The 19,285-nt window shown below is 37.0% G+C and overlaps 2 protein-coding genes and 1 long non-coding RNA gene across 4 annotated transcripts; 1 reads left to right on the top strand and 2 right to left on the bottom strand.

Moving 5' to 3' along the window:
- Positions 1-1,114: 1,114 nt before the first annotated feature.
- LOC116172315 lies at positions 1,115-3,869 on the bottom strand. Of its 2 annotated transcripts, none has more exons than XR_004145622.1 (3): positions 2,571-3,869; positions 1,757-2,516; positions 1,115-1,640 (listed from the first exon to the last, which is right to left on the bottom strand). It is a non-coding gene; the product is annotated as an uncharacterized LOC116172315 (long non-coding RNA). The 2 variants fall into 2 exon arrangements; XR_004145623.1 differs by having other exon boundaries at positions 1,115-2,516; positions 2,571-2,919; positions 3,203-3,869.
- A 4,939-nt stretch (positions 3,870-8,808) lies between these two features.
- On the top strand, positions 8,809-13,299 carry LOC116172280. Its single transcript, XM_031489461.1, has 2 exons — positions 8,809-9,580; positions 9,629-13,299. Exons 1-2 carry the CDS (start codon positions 9,292-9,294, stop codon positions 12,916-12,918), a joined length of 3,579 nt encoding a protein of 1,192 aa, XP_031345321.1. The 5' UTR covers positions 8,809-9,291; the 3' UTR covers positions 12,919-13,299.
- A 615-nt stretch (positions 13,300-13,914) lies between these two features.
- Positions 13,915-15,117, bottom strand: LOC116172709. Its single transcript, XM_031489969.1, has one exon. It carries the CDS (start codon positions 15,115-15,117, stop codon positions 13,915-13,917), a length of 1,203 nt encoding a protein of 400 aa, XP_031345829.1.
- Between the last annotated feature and the right edge of the window lie 4,168 nt (positions 15,118-19,285).

The raw sequence follows: 19,285 nt of genomic DNA, 5'->3' as shown, positions 1-19,285 counted from the left end.
CTCATGGCAATCATTTAACAAATGTCATTTGCCAAAGTTGCCAAGCAACACACTTATATGTCAGTTTTAACTTCAAAATTTTCTCTGTTGTAATTTAACATTCGACAAAACATTTTCCGAATTACATATCTGTAATTCCAAAAGAGAAATAAAAAGTGTAAGAACTATGAGCGTTTCAGCAACAGAAAATGGCCGTACCTTGCTTGAAAAGCTATGAACTGCGAACACCAATTTGGACGTGATATTTCACTTTTCGAATTTTTGTACATTTCTCTGAAAGATCGACGTGATGAATGTCAGTATTTCGCCGACCATTTTACGTCTCCTTGGAAAATAAAGTGGTAACCATAGACAAACTTTGTTAGTTGCATAGGAAATTTGTGAAACTACGTAGTCGTCTGGGCGTTACTAACGTATCAAACAAGATTGTTTTGTTAACTTCAAAATTTTAGTTTGACCTTTCAGAGAATTTTATTCCGAAATTATGGCATGTAGAAGACGTAGACGTAGAGAGAAGGGCACAAACGTAATCTGCAAAAGACGAAAAAACTCCCGCTTTTCGAAAAATCCCTTTTTAAATTTCTTACAAGAGCTGCGTAAGAAATACCCCACGTGGCTTTCATGCAAGCTGACGCTCGAAGGAGCTCGCCGGTGGTGCAACATGAGTGAATTTCGCAGAAGAAAGTACCAGTGCAGAGCAGCACAGGCCGGAAGGGCTGCTAAGCCCTTTCGAACTAAGTGTAAACCTGGGCGAAGGAAGCTCAGATGTAAGTTACAGAAGAGACGACGCAAATGCAAACGGAAAATAAAGAGGCGTACTTGCAAACGAAGAAAAAGAAGGATGCGCAGACGAAGTTGTTCAAGGAAGAGGAAGCGGGTGTGCTGAAGGAAAAGAACTGCTTTTCCTTCTGCACACCCGCTTCCTCTTCCTTGAACAACTTCGTCTGCGCATCCTTCCTTTTCTTCGCCCTAATCAGTCTCAGACATCGGTCGTATCGCAAGAAGCTTCTGAAGCTAATAGAGAGTCTGTAACAATGCTGGAATGACGTCACACTCTCAAAATTTTACATGTGATTATACTTTTATAGATTTTTATATTATACAAAACCTTTTTTATCTATGCTGTTTGATTCAAAAAGAAACTGTTGGGAATGTAATTTAGTGGCACAGATACATACATTTCTCTGAAAGCATAAAAGCAAATGCCCAAATACCTTTTTGAACTAAAATACAGAACGATAGTAGAAACATCCGGCAACGCACGAGGTTCTTAGATTTCAACAAACAGTATTCCACAGTGAAGGTCAAGTGAAGCATCAATTCCTGTTTGTGTGTCCTTCCCGTTATTTTCATCGCTTCTCCAGAACACTCTAATACGTAAGCCCCGTTTTTGGGTGTCATTTTGTAACGGATGTTACAAATACCTCTTCTACTCCATCCTACCTCTGGCTAATCTTCGCATACCTTAATTAAATTACGGGTGGTTCTTGTTATGGAATTATGTATAATGTGCGCCCGATAGCTATCAGTTAGTAATTCTCTCCTGGCCTCTTAAGGAAAAAGGTAAAGGGATAAATAATAAGTCAATAATCTTTATTAAATTATGAAACGGTTCTTATTTTCTTTAAGGTATGTTCTTGCTGCAATAGAATAACATAATTAGTAAATGGGGTTTGAAGCGTAACAATCCTGTACAGCAAATAGTTAAGAAACATTGATTCGCAAAACATACTTCGCATCGATTGTTCCTAAATACCTTTATCGTTTGTGCACCACCAGTTCTAGACGAGTTCGGGTCACGGCTTTCACTCACAAGGAGAGTTATCTTGCATCCAGCTGTACTATGCACGGACCGACTATAGACTTCCCGCCGTTGTTAGGAACGCCAGGGAAGGACCCCACTACCAGCAAACGCCCCATTCGCCGCAACGCCGGACGCCTCGACGAATTGTTAATAAGCACCACCAAGGGCCAGCAAAAACCACTTGTGCCTGGGCAAGCCTACCTTCCCTACATAAGCAACTGAGGCTGGTCGCTTTGGCTCAAGACGTCGCCACCGCATGTCATCACGTCCCGGCTCTGACCTAACTCCGTTCGTCAGGATCGGCGCTATCCGCACCTACCTACGCCGCTTCTGGCATCCTGGTACGCCGTGGATATGTTCAAGCTTCTTGTTTTCTTTCTTCGAAATGCTGCGAAAACCTTCGTCCGCAGCATGACGGTGGCTCGATCGATATGATTTTCGCTATTGGATTAATTTCAGTCTTCGGGATCCATTCAGAGGACTGATTGACTTAAAATTGCACCTCGCGCTTTGCGACAACGCGGCGCAGGTTCGCCCCATGTAACGCCGCTTAAAGCCTCCTGTCTCATTATTTGTCATTTAACTTTGGGTTGCGATAGACGTATTTAACTCGGATCTCTTTGTTCTTACCTTATTACAATGATCTGATTCATTTATCTCACCCTAAATATGCACACATAGTGCAGTATTTATTTATTTACTCTATTTGCATCTGAAATAGAATTGTATTTCTAAACCGCGATTTTTACTTTATATTTCCAGTTACCTTTTAGCTTCCTTAGAGCTCTTTTACACGGTGGTACTGTATGCGAAATACTGTATCTTTGTCATCAGAATTCCAGCCTTACGCAGTGAGGTACTTCGATTTTCAGTGCAGTGGCGGGCGGGTTTCTGTAAAGTCACACCACACCTGATAAAATTGACGTTGCAGAAGCCATTTTACTATACAATACATCAAAGGTGCGCTCCATTTTATGACTATTTTGTTTCTTCGGGCGGAGGTGACGAACAGCACTGACCGGTTGCTAATGAAAAGGTATCCTCCTGTAAAGAGTTCCATATGAACCAATAGCCCATCAGTTCCCTAAAGTCGTAAAATCTCCGGGCGACTGGACCTAGCGGGAAACCGAAATTTAGTCGCCGGTACTGTATGCGAGAAGTATGCGTGTGTGAACGGCTCCATAAGACGCAATGTTACAGATGTATCCGAGATACCAGTCTGCGGGTGACTGTATCAACGTGTCTTACGGTTAAATAAAAAACCGGGTTATACATAAATGAAATAATTGATTTCCTTACAATGCATAAACAAAAATTCACACACACAAGATTATAATTCCGTATCTATATAATTTAGATTGTGCATTTTTTCTACCCTATAAAATTCTCTGTACGTACGGAGGCTCGTTAGAGCTTTATTGGTGAGCCTGCGTAAATCTGGGTGGGATTTGGAGGAATGCGACAGATAAGGAGTCCAACGACGAACAAATCTACCCACGTTTCATTTTGTTTTCTCCAAACAACAGTTCACGTTATAAGGCAAATAGTAACAACAAATTTATGCAGTAGGAGGGAACCCTTTGAACGAATATACGGTTTTTTCAGATACCAAAAGTTGTTGTTGGGACATTACCACAACGCATATACGTAAATGCTACGCTGAAAAAATCGGTATGTATTTCCAAAAGGAGTTGAGTATCTAGTGATGAAGGATTATACTATGGTAACGTCTACGAACGCTAAAATAAAAATATGAACAAAGTTGCTTTTATATAAGGATACACTCCTCTATCTTCCCAATGGAAATAAAGGATCACAATCTTCATAGTCCATTTCAAAATAATGGATGAAACTAGCCTCCCATTCCTTAGCTTTACTATGTAAATGGTTATGCATTTCGACTAAAAGCACTTCAGACACACCACAATTCTGTTGAAAGCGACTACCGATAATGAATAACGAAAGGTGAGAACTGCCAACAAAAAATTCGAACGTCAATGTCAAATATTAAACAAAAACCTTTGGCATCGTTGATCGCAGCATATCCAGTTCTACAAAAGTTTACCTACCACAAGTCCATAGATCAACTTGTTCTGGGCACAAGTCTCTAATATTTTTCTCATTAAATATACCAAAAATTGGTGTTCTATTCTGTCAGTGACGTGCAAAGGCCCACCCTCGGCTCATTCTTATTCGAAGGGATTGAAAAGGTTTTGGACTAATTCTTCAAAAGCGCGCGCTTTTTTTTATAAGCCAAGAGTTGTGAGAGAGACAGGAGTCTGACCAAGTGTCACTTTCGAATGTTTTTATAATTAACTGCACTGCTGATCACCATCAAACCTATAGCAATTAACAAGATATCGTCTGAAATGAACAATTAGAAGTCGGCACTGGAAAAATTTTTTATTATGGCAATTGATTTTATTTGACCCACGGCTAGCCCAGTAATAAAAATGTTTTTAAATCCCACACCTTACGGAGGTTTGGTCTCTTATCTCGTCTTACAATCTGAAATCCAATTTAATTTGATTGAACTCTAATAAATACACATGTGATCGATCAAGTTCAATTTTTCTGGCCAAGTTATTGGACTTAGAACATCGGTGTGGTTCATTAAAATAAATACAAAATGCAAACGTGATCACGTGTATTGACATTGGCTAAATTTGATACTTATCTAAAATTTATCTTCACCACATAATAAATGAATGGTAAATTTTCCTGTTCAAAATATACACATATCGCTCAATGCTAAACAAACCTTTAACCCAACTAAAGGAATGGTTTCACTAAAATTAAATGCAATATTTTCCCCATCAATGAAGCAAAATAACCAAAATCCTTTGTTTGGATTTAATTGTTATCAATAAAAACAATACAAAATCTATTTCATGGAAGTGGTAATGATTAATCGATTCCTATAGGAATATTAAAATTACTTCAAACAAAATTAATATGCAAATTCCTAAAATTAATCGATTCTCTATCAAAAGCACATACTAAAATCGTTCCAGCTAAAGCTGTCGCGATTTTATCGCACTTTTGATCTCTAGTTTTTTCCGCTGCGACAAAACTTTCCTGTAAAAATAAAATTATTCGATTAAAAATCAAGCTGTTGTGTATTTACCCCCGGTTGCTAACGTTGCTAACCATTAATGAGCTTCATTGCTACACCCGTAACTAAGGAGCACGCTAAGGAGTAATTCATGTTGTTATAAAGAGGTCGACGAAAAACACATTTATTTGATTGATTATCTTTTAAAAAAAGCATCAGCTTAAACGTAAATTCTTTACCTCACCTTTGCTCCCCATATGCGAAAATATTTATGTTTATTTTCAAATTTTTAAACAATGAGAAACTTGGGCAATACTGGAGCCTGTATTGGTGAACAAAGAAGTTTTACGATACAAATAGTAATGTTCTAATTTTACATCCCACGTGTAGGTATCTATTTACCAGAGTCTTAATAAACAGTAAAGCAATGAAGGTTAATCTTTTTGGAGTTCTTTTAAGAAGCGATAGTCAAGGAAAGTAGAAAACACTTTAATGAACACGAATGAGCAAAAATATGGAAAAATGTAATGACTAAAATGAAACAGATTCAATCAGCAATTTTGTGTTACTACAACTAACTATACATAGCAACTAAAAACAACTCCCTGCTTTTTCATTACTACTAAATCAAGGTGTTAAGGAAAGCAGGCATTTTCAAATATCTCAACACTCCCACTAAAATCTGCCTTTCCTTATCAATATCAAAATCACAATATTAAACTGAATAATAAAGTTTCCATAATTACATTACACACATCGACACATCACTAAACATTTTTAAATTTAACACCAAATTGTTCTCGTAACAATTCATGCCTCTTTTTGTTTAAAGGTTTAGTCATAATATCCGCTAACTGTTTAGCACTTTCCACATATTCAACACAAATTTTATACCCAGTACACTGTTCACGGATAAAATGGTATTTTGTGTCAATATGTTTGGTTCGTTTATGAAACTCTGGATTTTTAATTAAACGTATTGCACTTTGGTTGTCAACTAATAAAGGTGTTGCACTTGTTACATCTTCGCCAATCTCATTTAAAAAACTGCGTAACCATAACACTTCTTTTGTAGCATTAGCGGCTGCAACATACTCAGATTCTGTAGTAGAAAGCGACACTGTCGGTTGACGTTGGCTACTCCAGGTAATAGCACCGCTATTTAGAATGAAAATATATCCTGATGCAGTAGACCTCCTGGTATCGGGATCACCAGCAAAATCTGCATCCGAGTAACCGATTAATTTTGAATCGCCTCCTTTATACAGTATTCCATAATCTTGAGTACCTTTCAGATATCTAATTATTTGTTTTACTGCATTCCAGTGTGCTGTATCGTAGTTATTTAAATATCGACTCACCATACCCAATGAATACATTATATCAGGCCTACTGACGATAGCTGCAAACATTAGTGCTCCCACTGCTTCTCTATATGGGATTTTTCCATTTTGTTTACTTTCCGGTGTAACTGCCTTCAAAATATTATTAGAATTTGTAGGAACACTCACCGATTTTGCATCTTCCAAATTAAATCGTCTAATTATCTCCTTAATGTAATGCCTTTGATGAATAAAGAGAGATTTGTTCTTTCGATCACGTTCGATTTCTAAACCTACATAATAGTTTAAATCTCCAAGCACGATCTTGAATTCTTGTTTTAGTTTTTCTATAATCGAATTTAGAATTAATTTATCTTCACCGATTATTAGACCATCATCCACAAAAAGAATTAACAGTACTCTTTTACCATCTACTTGCCCTTTATATACACATTGATCAGCTGTGCATTGTTGAAAATTGAAGTTTTTAAGAGTGCTGTTAAATTTACGGTTCCAACATCTTGGGGATTGTTTCAGACCATACAGCGATTTCTTCAATTTACAGACTAAGTTTGGATTGGTGTTTGCACCATTAGGTGGCGACATATAAATTTCTTCATCGAGTTCGCCATATAAGAATGCTGTCTTAACATCAAACTGAATGATTTCGTAATCGTACTTCGCTGCTAAAGAAAGTAAAATTCTAATTGACTCGTATCTTGTAGTTGGGGAAAAAGTTTCTTTAAAATCTACACCTTCAATTTGAGAAAACCCTCTCGCACATAGCCTAGATTTGAAACGAGAAATATTTCCCTCCGGTGTACGTTTCACTTTAAAAACCCATTTACTGTCGATTATGTGTTTATCAGGTGGCTTTACGGTCAATTCCCATGTCTTGTTTTCTTCAAGAGCTGCAAGTTCTTCATTAGTAGGTATAGTTGGAGAGTTCTGGGGCCTCCTCCTCATTTAGGTCAAGGTCAGATTACCCCGTTCCCCCCTCCAGTTCTGAGGCCTCCTCCTCATTTAGGTCAAGGTCAGATTACCCCGTTCCCCCCTCCAGTTCTGAAAGCTCCTCCTCCTCATTTAGATCAAGGTCACAATCATTACTCCTCTTACATAGAAAATGTATCCCTGGTTACTACCAAAAGAAAAAAATACCAAAAGTAAATTAATCATTTATTAGATGTTGTTGTCAGTCATTACAATAATTAAGAGCAATTTATAATTATAAACGACAATACAAAAAAATATTTGTGGAAATTTCATCCTTGTGTAGTATATATACCACACACATCTGTATTGGGTGGAGGCGTATTGTTAGATTTGTTCTGAAGGATTTTCGCAAAGACGCAGTTGGTTGACCATCGGAGGTGCTCCCGTAGGGGATTATCTTGACGTTCCCATTTGTTAAGTCGCACTTTACAATGAAAACATTCTACTTCGTCACCATATTTCGTAAAGAAAAATCCTACACTTGCCAAAGATGTGGGTGATGGAATTCCGCTCCAATTATTATAAGTTAGCAATCGTTTATCATAACACGCGTAGTCAGGCGATACATTGTCGAAACACATGATTATTCGTGCGAGAGACAACGTGTTATTAAACGGGGGTTTTGCGCAAATTTTTTTTTTTTTTTTTTTTTTTTTTTTTTTCTTTGCAAAAAGGTGCAGTACTTGTAGTGCCCCAGGCGGTAAAAGCGACACTAATGGGAGAGGAAAAACGTATATAAGAAGTGCACTTTCATAAGAGACGCATACTTCAACATGTCGCGCGCTGAACAATCCCACCCGTCTACTAGTGCTGTGAATAGTGATCGTGTTCCTGGTAAGTTTATTATTCAAGTTAATAAATGTGTAATGCTTGAACAAACTAAAATACTGCAAGATATTTCTTTTATTCCGATAAACGATTCAAACAATAGAGACGGTTTCGATCCCAAAAATACATCCACAAGTAGTCCTGAACCACCCGAATGGTACCATAGATTATTAGAATGCCTTTCTCCTATTCCATCCCCCCAATCTACGCATGTTTATCTAGATAAAGGTGCAACCGATGCGGTATCAACAAAAGTGGAAGAGCAAACGTGTGTGAATGTAAATGATGGTGATTTACTAGACGACGTTGAAGTGAAAGAGTGCGTTGCTCTTGCCACTCAATTTGATAGCGAATGGGGAGAACCTAATCCCAAACGAAGTCGTCCAAGTTCACCCCCTCTAACTTACCCTATCCACCGTAATTCCCCTCCTAATGTAGCGGATGTAAAACGACACGTTTCCTCGAGGATTTTGTTACCAGACAATATTGATGATAAACTTGAACAGTTGTTTCTCTTAAATAGTGATGTAATACACGTGAATCGTGCGCGCTGTCGAATGATGAACAAGTTATTGTCCAACGTGCACGCGTACGAACGTTTGAACGCGAGATACAAGCGCTTAGGACTACAAAGAGAAACAGTTTGTCAGAGTTTAAACGTGTCGGATGAAACGAAAGAACTACTGAAAAGACATTTAAATTATGAGGATTTTAGTACTTTATTAGAACATTTAAAATGAAAGTTTCTCTATTAATCTTTATTTTTCCCATACTACATACCAACCTTTCCATCCCCTCCCGGTGACGTTGCTACACAGGGTCCACGATTCCCGTCACCGGACAGTGAATACTTTAAAGCGTTAACGCTTTAAAGTATTCATTGACTGATGTGTAGTTTCCTTAGATCTAATCTTTTATTCTACCCCTTAGTTTTTACTTACTAATATAGTTGTTTTTTTTTGTAACCATATTGTGTGATAATGTACACCTAAATTTTAGTCAAATGTGAATGTGGTCGAGCATTTTCGCGCAAAGATAACTTAAAAAGACATCAACGCGTATCGTGTACAACTGGAGCACGTCTGGATCCACCGACCCTAAAAAAGGTTAAAATATCGACCGATGACTCACCGGTGCGAGTACCTACAGTGCATTGCGCACAATGTTCTGAAGATGTGGCAAGATCTGGTTATCAAGGACATTTGCGTAGTAACAGACATAAATCGAATGCTTGTTTAGTGATAGATGACCAAATTGAAATTATTAGATCCTCATTTGAGAAGAAAATAATGAGTTTTAGAATATCACCAGTTGGTAAACATAATGAAGTGAAATCATTTATGGAAGATGTAAAAAACAAAGTATTAAAAGTATGTAACAAACAGTTACAGACGTACCCATCGCTAAAAACCAATTTTGAACTGTTTGGAATGTATTTATTGGAAGAAAAGGTCGAAATTAAATCATTTCAAACCAAATATGCAATTACAACTCTGGGCACTAATTTGGAAGAATACGTGGAACAAGTGGTTGAAATTTTAAGCAGAAAAGAATCGGAATTTCAAGGCCGCGATTCCGGTAAATAATAATTTCAGTAATTTTATTTTACATATTTGTGCATTTCAGGATGGGTGTTAGTAGATTTATTATACTTGGAATGCAACTTCCTACAATTTAATCCGATAAAAGCGTCGTCATATATTGATTTACCTCCTTCTCTTAAAAGAAGAAAGGCTATTATCAACGTTGACAACAACGACCAGATGTGCTTCGGATGGACGCTCGCATCGGCGTTGATTCATCCTACGGGGAAACCGCAACGCAAAGAATCATATCCAGATATTTTAAAAATATTTAATTGGGACGGTATCCAATTTCCAGTACCGTTGTCGTCAATACCCACGTTTGAGGCTAACAACCCTAAAATTTCCGTTAATGTTTATGGGATTGAGTGCGTCTATAAAGATGGAAAGCAAGAGATTCAAGTAATAGGACCGCTGTATTACAGTAAGTCAAAAAAAATTAATCACGTAAACATGTTATTAATTAGTAATAAGGCAGGTAACACTCACTATACATACATAAACAATTTTTCGCGGTTAGTTAGCAAGCAAATAAGTCAACGTAATGGAGCAACGCATTTTTGTGACGGGTGCATTAATTATTTTCGTACTGAACAACAACTAAAAAAACATCAAATGCAAGATTGCAATCACACGTCTACTATACTACCAACCACAACCCTAAAACTTGACAAAACCGGTAATATGCGTCCCGAAAATCTTCTTACCTTTACGAATTTTCAAAAGCAAATGCTACTACCTTTTGTTATTTATGCAGATTTTGAGTCAATTTTACAACCTCTAGATACCGCCGAACCAGACCCCAAAAAATCTTTTACGATAAAAACATGTAAACACACACCGTATTCGTTTTGTTATTATATTAAATCGTCGTATAATGACGAATGGTCACGATTGGAAACGTATCGAGGTGAAAATGCGGCACAAATATTTATTACGCGACTACAAAACGATATTAAAAATATATATCGCGAATATTTGCTAAACGTTCGTCCCATGGAACCTCTTTCAGAAGATGAATTGCGAATGTATGATGAAAGCCGAACATGTTTTATTTGCCAAAACCCGTTTGATAACGATTCCACGAATCCCAAAGTTAAAGATCATTGTCACATTACCGGTAAATATCGCGGCAGCGCGCACGCAACGTGTAATCTAAATTATAAAATTCCAAACTTTATACCGGTCGTGTTCCATAATCTTAGCGGATACGATTCCCATTTGTTCGTTAAAGAGCTAGGAGCAGATACCGAAGACATTGACGTTATTCCTACAAGTACAGAAAAGTACATCACTTTCAGTAAACGGGTTCTAGTAGATGAAGTAGATTTGGAATCGGGTAAAAAGGAACGAAAGTATATGAAATTACGATTTATAGATAGTTTTCGCTTTATGCCTACGTCGTTAGATAAACTATCCACAAATTTAACTTCGGAACAGTGCGCAGAGATAAGAAAATTTTTTAATGATTCTAATAAATTTCAACTTCTCCGAAAGAAAGTTTGCTTTCCTTATTCATATGTAGATTGTATGTCAAAATTAGACGAGAAAGATATACCTTCTCATACAAAATTTTATAACGATATGACCCAAGAACATATATCACGCGATGAATACGAGAGGGTGGTACGCATCTGGAACGTATTTAATTGTAAGACATTAGGGGATTATTCGGACCTTTATCTCAAAACGGACGTATTACTTTTAGCGGATGTGTTTCAAAATTTTAGATCTCTATGTATGAACGTGTACGGAGTAGATGCCGCTCATTACGTAACTACCCCAGGATTAACTTGGGATGCTATGCTAAAATTTACACGAGTAAAATTAGAATTACTGACGGACATGGACATGTACCACATGATTAAAAAGGGAATTCGTGGTGGTGTTAGCACTTGTATTAAAAGAAAGTCGTGCGCTAATAATGAGTTTGTGCCTGGTTATGATTCTAATCAGGCCAAGGTCTTTATTCAGTACTTAGATGCGACGAACTTATATGGAAATTCAATGCGAGAATATCTACCAGTTGACGGGTTTTCTTGGTTAACTCGCGCAGATATTGAAAAATTTAACGTTCACGATATATCAGACGAATCCGACGTCGGATATATTTTGGAAGTTGATCTGCATTACCCACTAGAACTACATTCTACCCACAACGATTTACCATTTTGCCCAGAAAATATTTTGCCCCCTAGAGCGAAGTACAAACAAACGAAATTAATTCCAAATTTATACGATAAATCAAAATATGTAATTCATTATCGAAATTTGAAACAATGTTTAAAACATGGACTCGTACTCACACATGTTCATCGCATTCTTAAGTTCAATCAAAAACCGTGGTTACGCGACTACATCGATTTAAATACGAGAATGCGGAATAAAGCTACGAATAGTTTCGAAAAAGATTTCTTCAAGTTAATGAACAATGGCGTATTTGGTAAGACTATGGAGAATGTGGATAAACGAAAAATACTGAAATTGTTAACACACTGGGAAAATTACGGTCGACGTCGTGGATTAGAAAGTTTCATAACGCAGCCTCACTTTAAAAAATTTACCCAATTCAGTCATACTTTATTTGCAGTTGAAATGTCAAAAGTTTCAGTAGTTTATAACAAACCAATTTATGTGGGGTTTACCATTCTAGACGTTTCTAAAATAGTAATGTATCGTTTCTTCTATGACATTTTACGCGCCCATTATGGAAAAAATGTTTCATTGTTGTATACTGACACCGATTCGTTTATTTTGGAGGTTAAAACTCACGACTTGTATGAACATATGAGAAACAATTTAAACGAATACGATACCTCTAATTATAAAAATAATCTACACGGCGTAATCACAACTCCTTCTATAGTTGGCAAAATGAAAGACGAATATGCGGGTAAAGCTATTCATCTATTTTATGGTGCGGGTGCGAAATCGTATTGTGTAAAAACTGAGGATGACGTAATTAAGAAAGCGAAAGGTGTGAAAAAAATTACCATTAAAAAAGATTTGAGCGAATTCGATTATAAATGTGTAGCTGAACAAACGGATAAAAAAGTTTTTTGCAAAATGTTGGTTTTTAAATCAACTTTGCATGATATATACACTGAATTAGTAAATAAAATCGGACTAAGTTCGTATGATGACAAACGTTTCGTAATACCCAACACTTGTGATACGTTAGCGTGGGGTCATAGGGATATTCGTAGGTATGAAAACTATATCGATCTTGACAATATACTTCAAAATCCTAACGTTTTATATGATGATGACTCAATGGACATAAGTGACGAACTTTTAGATGGATTGATTAAAGCTTTTGAAAGCACATCATAATTTTGTACATATTCGCTTATTCACATCATACTTCCCAGTTACCACCACACTCCAGCATACTTACCAATCACCATTTAACTTCGGTGTATATTATCACCCATAATCCACTCATTTACTAAATACATACTTAAATGTTTTGTATTTTCACCTGCTTTATAATGTTGTTAATATTTTCACCTGCTTTATAATGTTGTTAATATTTTTTAATTACCTTTTTTTTTTGTATTTTCACCACCACACTCCAGCATACTTACCATTTAACTTCGGTGTATATTATCACCCACAATCCACTCATTTACTAAATACATACCTTAATATGCTTAATTTGTAACGTAAGGGTGCTTAAATGTTTTGTATTTTCACCTGCTTTATAATGTTGTTAATATTTTTTTTGTATTTTCATGTTTCATAACGTTTCATTGTAATTTATTTTGTATGTGAGGGCAAATATATAGAAAAAAAATATATATATAAAAAAGAAATGTTTTTATTAAATAGTCAATTTTTGATTAATGGATTACATAGTTGTTATACAAGTGATAAACATTAGATAAAGCGCAATGACATAATGATTGCGTGTGATATTTGCAAGACGCTTCTAGTAAAGGGACAGCTGGTTGTTCTTCAATTTCAAAAACTGGTTTCTTGAGAATGGTTCTAATGTAATCAGCTTTCTCCTTACCTTTAACGTAGACGTCATCCGATGTACGTATCGTTTCGCGAAGTATTTTCGGAAACAAGAATACCTGTGTGTAACCTTCATCCCATCGAATAAAATGATGATTGTGAATCAAGTAGTGTGCCTGTCGTTGATAGGTGGCATCCAAACCGGTCCAAGGAAAAGGTGGTTTAAAGACAAAGTGAGCTATCTGATTCCCATCGTACACTGCTAATTCTTTAGGGGTGAAGTGTTTCGCAGAAGTATAGAAACCTTGTATATCTACTATGACAACCATGGTACTAACGTAGAATCATTAAACGGTGAATCTTTTATAGCTACAGTTGTCTAACTGCTTTGGTTAATGCATTGTAAGTAAAAACCTTATCGTGAAGAATCAAACACATCGCTGTGGTATTAGCGGCAACGTTGGCCGACGTGTCGAATTCTACTCGAAGCACGACAGCTTTCGAGTTCAAAGAATCTTTTTGATGTGAGCAATCTATTACTATTAACGGTGCATTTTGTTTGAACTGGTCAGGGGTTAGCAAAGGTTGACCTTCAGTTTCGTAGTAGGACGATTGAAATGCTGCGTACATTTCATACAAACTGGCGTATCGGTTATTTAAGTAATTAATATTCAGATTATCGTATGGGTAACGTTCCGTATTAAGAAATACACGAACATTTTCAATACCACATTGGTCGAATTTACTCATGTCTTGATTGACTTTACCATCTCTCCCCGTTTGAAATCCTAATATAATGTATCTAGGAGTTTCTAAGCTAGTGGCCGTTTTTATTGCCCACGTGTGTTTATCGGTCTGTGGAAGAGCTGGATAAACGTGAGTTTCCCAACTCCTAAACGCAACTTGGGTGTTTATATTTTTGTCAATGTACTTAGTGAGTGCTAATTCCTCTGCAAGCGCCGGCAATATATGGGGTACTTTCCAATAAATTTTTTCAATGTCAACCTTCAAAGCCTCGTCGGCAGTTGCAGAATACACGGCGTCTGTATCTGAATTGCTGCGTATTAATACGAGTTCTTGTCGTATATTTAGCACGACTTTTCGATAATCTTCCGCAAATCCGAGGAGCATTCCCAAAGGAAGGCAAACGTTAAAATGTCCCGTAGGGCTTACAATTGTACTATTGGTTGTGGGAAACCATCCAGAATTTTCATATCTCGCAGCATCATTTGGTGTAAGAGATATTAAACCCTTCATGGTGGTGGTCAACCCTACCTTACTAATAGAATCGACCACAACGCCGTTCATCTCGTAACGAATTTCGCTAAATAAAAATGCGATTCCATTGTTAATGAAACGGGCTCCTAATGATACCGTGTTATCTTGTCGCAACAATTTTCCCTCAATATAGAGGTGACTTTGAGAAGGTAAGGTGCACATGTCTTCTTGAATAGGAATCCGAATTTCGTCATTGTTTCCAAATCGTGTGGTATAAGGTTGATGAGTATGAAGTTCCGAGTTGATAATAGCGTTGTCAACACGAACCGATTCGTTAACGTTCAAGACGCTCATTGTATAACGGTGAAACCGAGACTTCGCAAATAGGACTTGTTGGCAGCTGTTAATTGTTGAAGCGAACTACGCTTACTGGTCCAAAAAGAACGAGGTTGACGCTTTTTATAACAGGGTTTGGGGTAATCCTTGTCACACTTGCACGCACAAGAACTATAGCGGTTCACCATGTTTTTTCCTCAAATGTAATCCTATCGTGATCACTTCTCCGTTGAAATTAACAGCGTCACCATCTTGATCGAGTATTTTAAGCGTAATGTTGGAAAGTGTGGAAACGTTAATAGGTAAATAAATTACACTAAGAGGTCGCTCGATTATTTTATATCCCGCGGGCACACTAGGAAAAAACTGGTGGATTGTATGAGCCGGTACACCATTTTTAAAGTTTCCCGTAGTAATACTACAGTCAATTAACAACGAATTAATTTTTAGAATGTTAATTGGATTACGAGAAGTGTGAGTAACACGTGAACTAAGCGTTTCTGTACCGAACCCTAAAAGTTCTCCTATTGAATCTTTTATCGCAAAATCAATTGGTTGACTGGCTTTAAGAACTGATTGCATGGTGTTGTTATTAGCTTGAAGCTCGACATAATCTCCAGCCGTTCGTTCAATTTGAGAATTTATGTAATTATTAATATCAGTTATTTCGTAGCAACCCGGTGGTATTGTAATAGTTTTTTCTCCAAATTTTACTTTATTGTTTTTAGATGTGACGTTATGAATACTATTGTAAGTTTCAAAGTTGGTTAGTCCCATTACATATTCCTCTTCAAGTAATATAGGAGGGCGAAAAAAGGCGCTTAAGGTCGACGTTGTACCCGTAAATGTAAAGGTATAAGACATTTCACCTTAACGATATAGATGTTACTGACTTAATAACGATGTGTTATTGTATAAAAAACTCAATACTAAATGACCGCAATTATAAGTATTAAGAAGTTGTAATTGGTTGAAGTTGTATGTAATAGTGTTTTCGCTACCATCGCTCCGAAAATAATGTATCACCTCGTGAGGAGGTTTTACACGCCCTAGACTATCAAAATATGAAATAGTGTTGCCTCGCTTAACGTACGCTGTCCAATGCGTACCCACGCTGTTTTCATCATCTAGATTTATTATACCACTTTCGTAACGATGTATTGACTTTGGTAAACAATCTCTCATAAAAATTCCTCTAAAATGTGGTATTTTTAACTTCCCGGTATATTTCGATAGATCGCGATCGGTTAAAGGGCGACGTGGTAGCTTTATTGGAAGTTTTTTTGGTATGGATTTAGATAAAGGCCTAGACCTTTTTTATGAGGTTTTATATATATTCCTTTTCCTATTACTGCCGCTTCCATTACTTGATTATGTCGTTTGCTTTCTTCTAGTTGTTTTGCAGCATTGTTTGCATTTGTTACCGCTTTTGCAACAGCCGCAGCTCCACCTCCCAAAGAACCCAATGCTCCCAATGCAGCAAAGAGTGGAATTAGAGGAACAAGTCCACCGGTTTTGGGTATAGGTAAAATGCGATGCTTGGGTGGTCTAATACTCTTCTTCTTCAAAACTTTCATAGCACGCTGAACGCTTGCTTTTAAATTTGAATTGATTTTACCCCCTATACGTTTTTTAGCTAATCGAATGGCGGCGTTAAAAGACAAGGCAGAGGCTCGTTTTTTCATGTGACGTTTTTTCATACCCATATCTAATGTTCTTTTACCTTTCATAATACCAGCTATAGTAAGAGCGGCTGTTTTCTCTCCAACGGTGGCGTCTTTTGATCGAAACCTTTCCCACGCTTTTTGTTGCAACGTTTTGTCGGCAACGTGACGATCACCGAGATTATTCGATTTTGAATAAGCTATATCGTGTTCTTTGCAGGCTTCATCTAATAGATTAATTCCTTTATCGCCCCGAGCAAGCCTCTTTTGTAAACGAGTTCCGGGACCGCAATATCGATATCCGGGTAAATGTAATTCAACGGGTAAATTATTAATTAAGGAATTAATTAAGCCCGCCCCTTTTTTAATTTTTTTCTTAGTAGTGCAAATAAAGGTCATACCTTGATGATTATAACACGACTAAGCGAAATATATGTTGTTTGTGAATATATACTTCAAAATATTGCGGTTATTGGTTAGTAGTGTAATGTCCACCATACGTTTTAAACCTCAACGAACGTTACTACCTATAAAAAACTACGATACATGTTCTCCCGTGAAGCAATATTCTAAGCACAGCAATCTGTTGAAAGGTGGTTGTAAACGCGGTATTATCGTTGGTCCTTCAGGATGTGGTAAAACCAACGTAATGATAGCACTGTTAGAACACCCTAACGGATTGAGATTTGAGAATGTATACGTGTATTGTAAATCTCTTAATCAGCCGAAATACGAATATTTACGCAAATTATTAGACCCACTTACAGAAATCCAATATTTTGAATACAATGATAATAGCGATGTAGTACAACCAAGCGATTCACAACCGAATTCCGTTATGATTTTCGACGACGTTGCTTGTCATAAACAAAACCAAATAAGAGACCACTTTTGTTTTGGTAGACATAAAAATAACGATTGCTTTTACCTTTGTCAAACGTATTCGGCTATTCCTAAACAATTAATTAGAGACAACGCGAATCTGATAGTGCTATTTCAGCAGGATCAAACCAATTTAAAGCATGTTTACGACGATCACGTTAACGTTGATATGTCATTTGATCGTTTTAAAACTTTATGCGCTCATTGTTGGAGCGATAAATACGGATTTCTAGTTATCGATAAAGAAAATGACCCAACCTCTGGTCGGTATAGAAAAGGATTCGATTCTTACATGGTGCTATAAATGAGAACACAACACTGTGTAAAATGTAGTCCTAATGGAACCACGTTTAGTAAGGGACCTTCTCGAAGCGAGAAAATCTGTGAAGCACAAATATACAACATTGCAACGAGACAGATCGTTGGCGGATCGAGATGCCGAACGACACTTTAAGCCTATTACTCAACCACTAAAACAATTGCTTACTCACACTCAGTTGGGAAGTGTTAAACTAGAAAATGTCAAAAAAGAAAATGAAACATACGATACCGAAGAGCCTCCTACACCCGTTTTTGACACCCCACAAAAAACTTCGACTTCTTACCGGATACCTAAAAACCTTTTGCGTGAATTCAATGAACCCCAATATTTAGATACAAGCGTGCTTATCGACCATACACGCGACTCTAACGAACCACCAATTCCTACTTTAGATGAGATAAGAGCTGAGCTATCTAAAACCGCAACCAGTCCTGCACCAGTCCTGCATTTGAAGAATACTTAGATCAATATGAAGGATTGGCGAAGATTTATGTAGAAGATATGTTCAGATCTGGAGATAACGAATTTGATCATCGGTATGGAGTTCGGTATAGTCCTAGAGCTAACAAATTTTACGTAGGAGATTCAGAGTTATACTTTAATAAACAAGATTTTGTTCTCACGCAACCTACGGGAGATCAACAACACTATTCGGGAACACCAGGACTCTACGAATTGTTGTTTAAAAGAAACCCGCTCGGATTCAAAACCAAGGACGAATCTAACTACCGCGATATTTTACTGAGGACTAATGCTGCGCGACGTAATTACAACGCGGAAGAACAAATCTTAGGAACCGGCAAAAAATACAGTAACATTATTAAACCGCTCGTAAATCCTAATCCTATTAGATCATCATCATCACATGTACCGGTAGTTCCGCGTTTGCGCACTACATCTGTTAGTACAAGAAAAGGAAAAGGTGTAGAAATGTTGCATTTAAACAACAACAAAATTGAATTTATACCTTGGAAAGATCCAAACAAGTTAGTTGAATGGTTAAAACTTTTATTAGGATCTCAATCTGCCGGCAACACTAACAATCACAACGAAATTATATATATAGTAGACGAATTACGAACTGCTAAAATAATAAAATAAGGTGGGACTTATTGAATAAATGTTGAAATCGTACTATGATTCAATCATTATTAACCCAGCATGAGTATTGATAAGTTCGGTAGACACATCCAATATCGTTCAAAATCAGACGAGGTGTCGTCGCTTACGTACGAATCACGTTTGTGGTTCGTGGGACAGCAAGTAAAAGACACGCCAGTTATTAAGTGGGCGACCACCACTGACACACCAGAAGTAT

The sequence above is a fragment of the Photinus pyralis genome, unplaced genomic scaffold (assembly GCF_008802855.1).
Source record: "Photinus pyralis isolate 1611_PpyrPB1 unplaced genomic scaffold, Ppyr1.3 Ppyr1.4_LG5, whole genome shotgun sequence".
Lineage (NCBI taxonomy): Eukaryota > Metazoa > Arthropoda > Insecta > Coleoptera > Lampyridae > Photinus > Photinus pyralis.
Note: the sequence above shows the minus strand (reverse complement) of the source record. Positions and strands in the feature narration are given on the sequence as shown.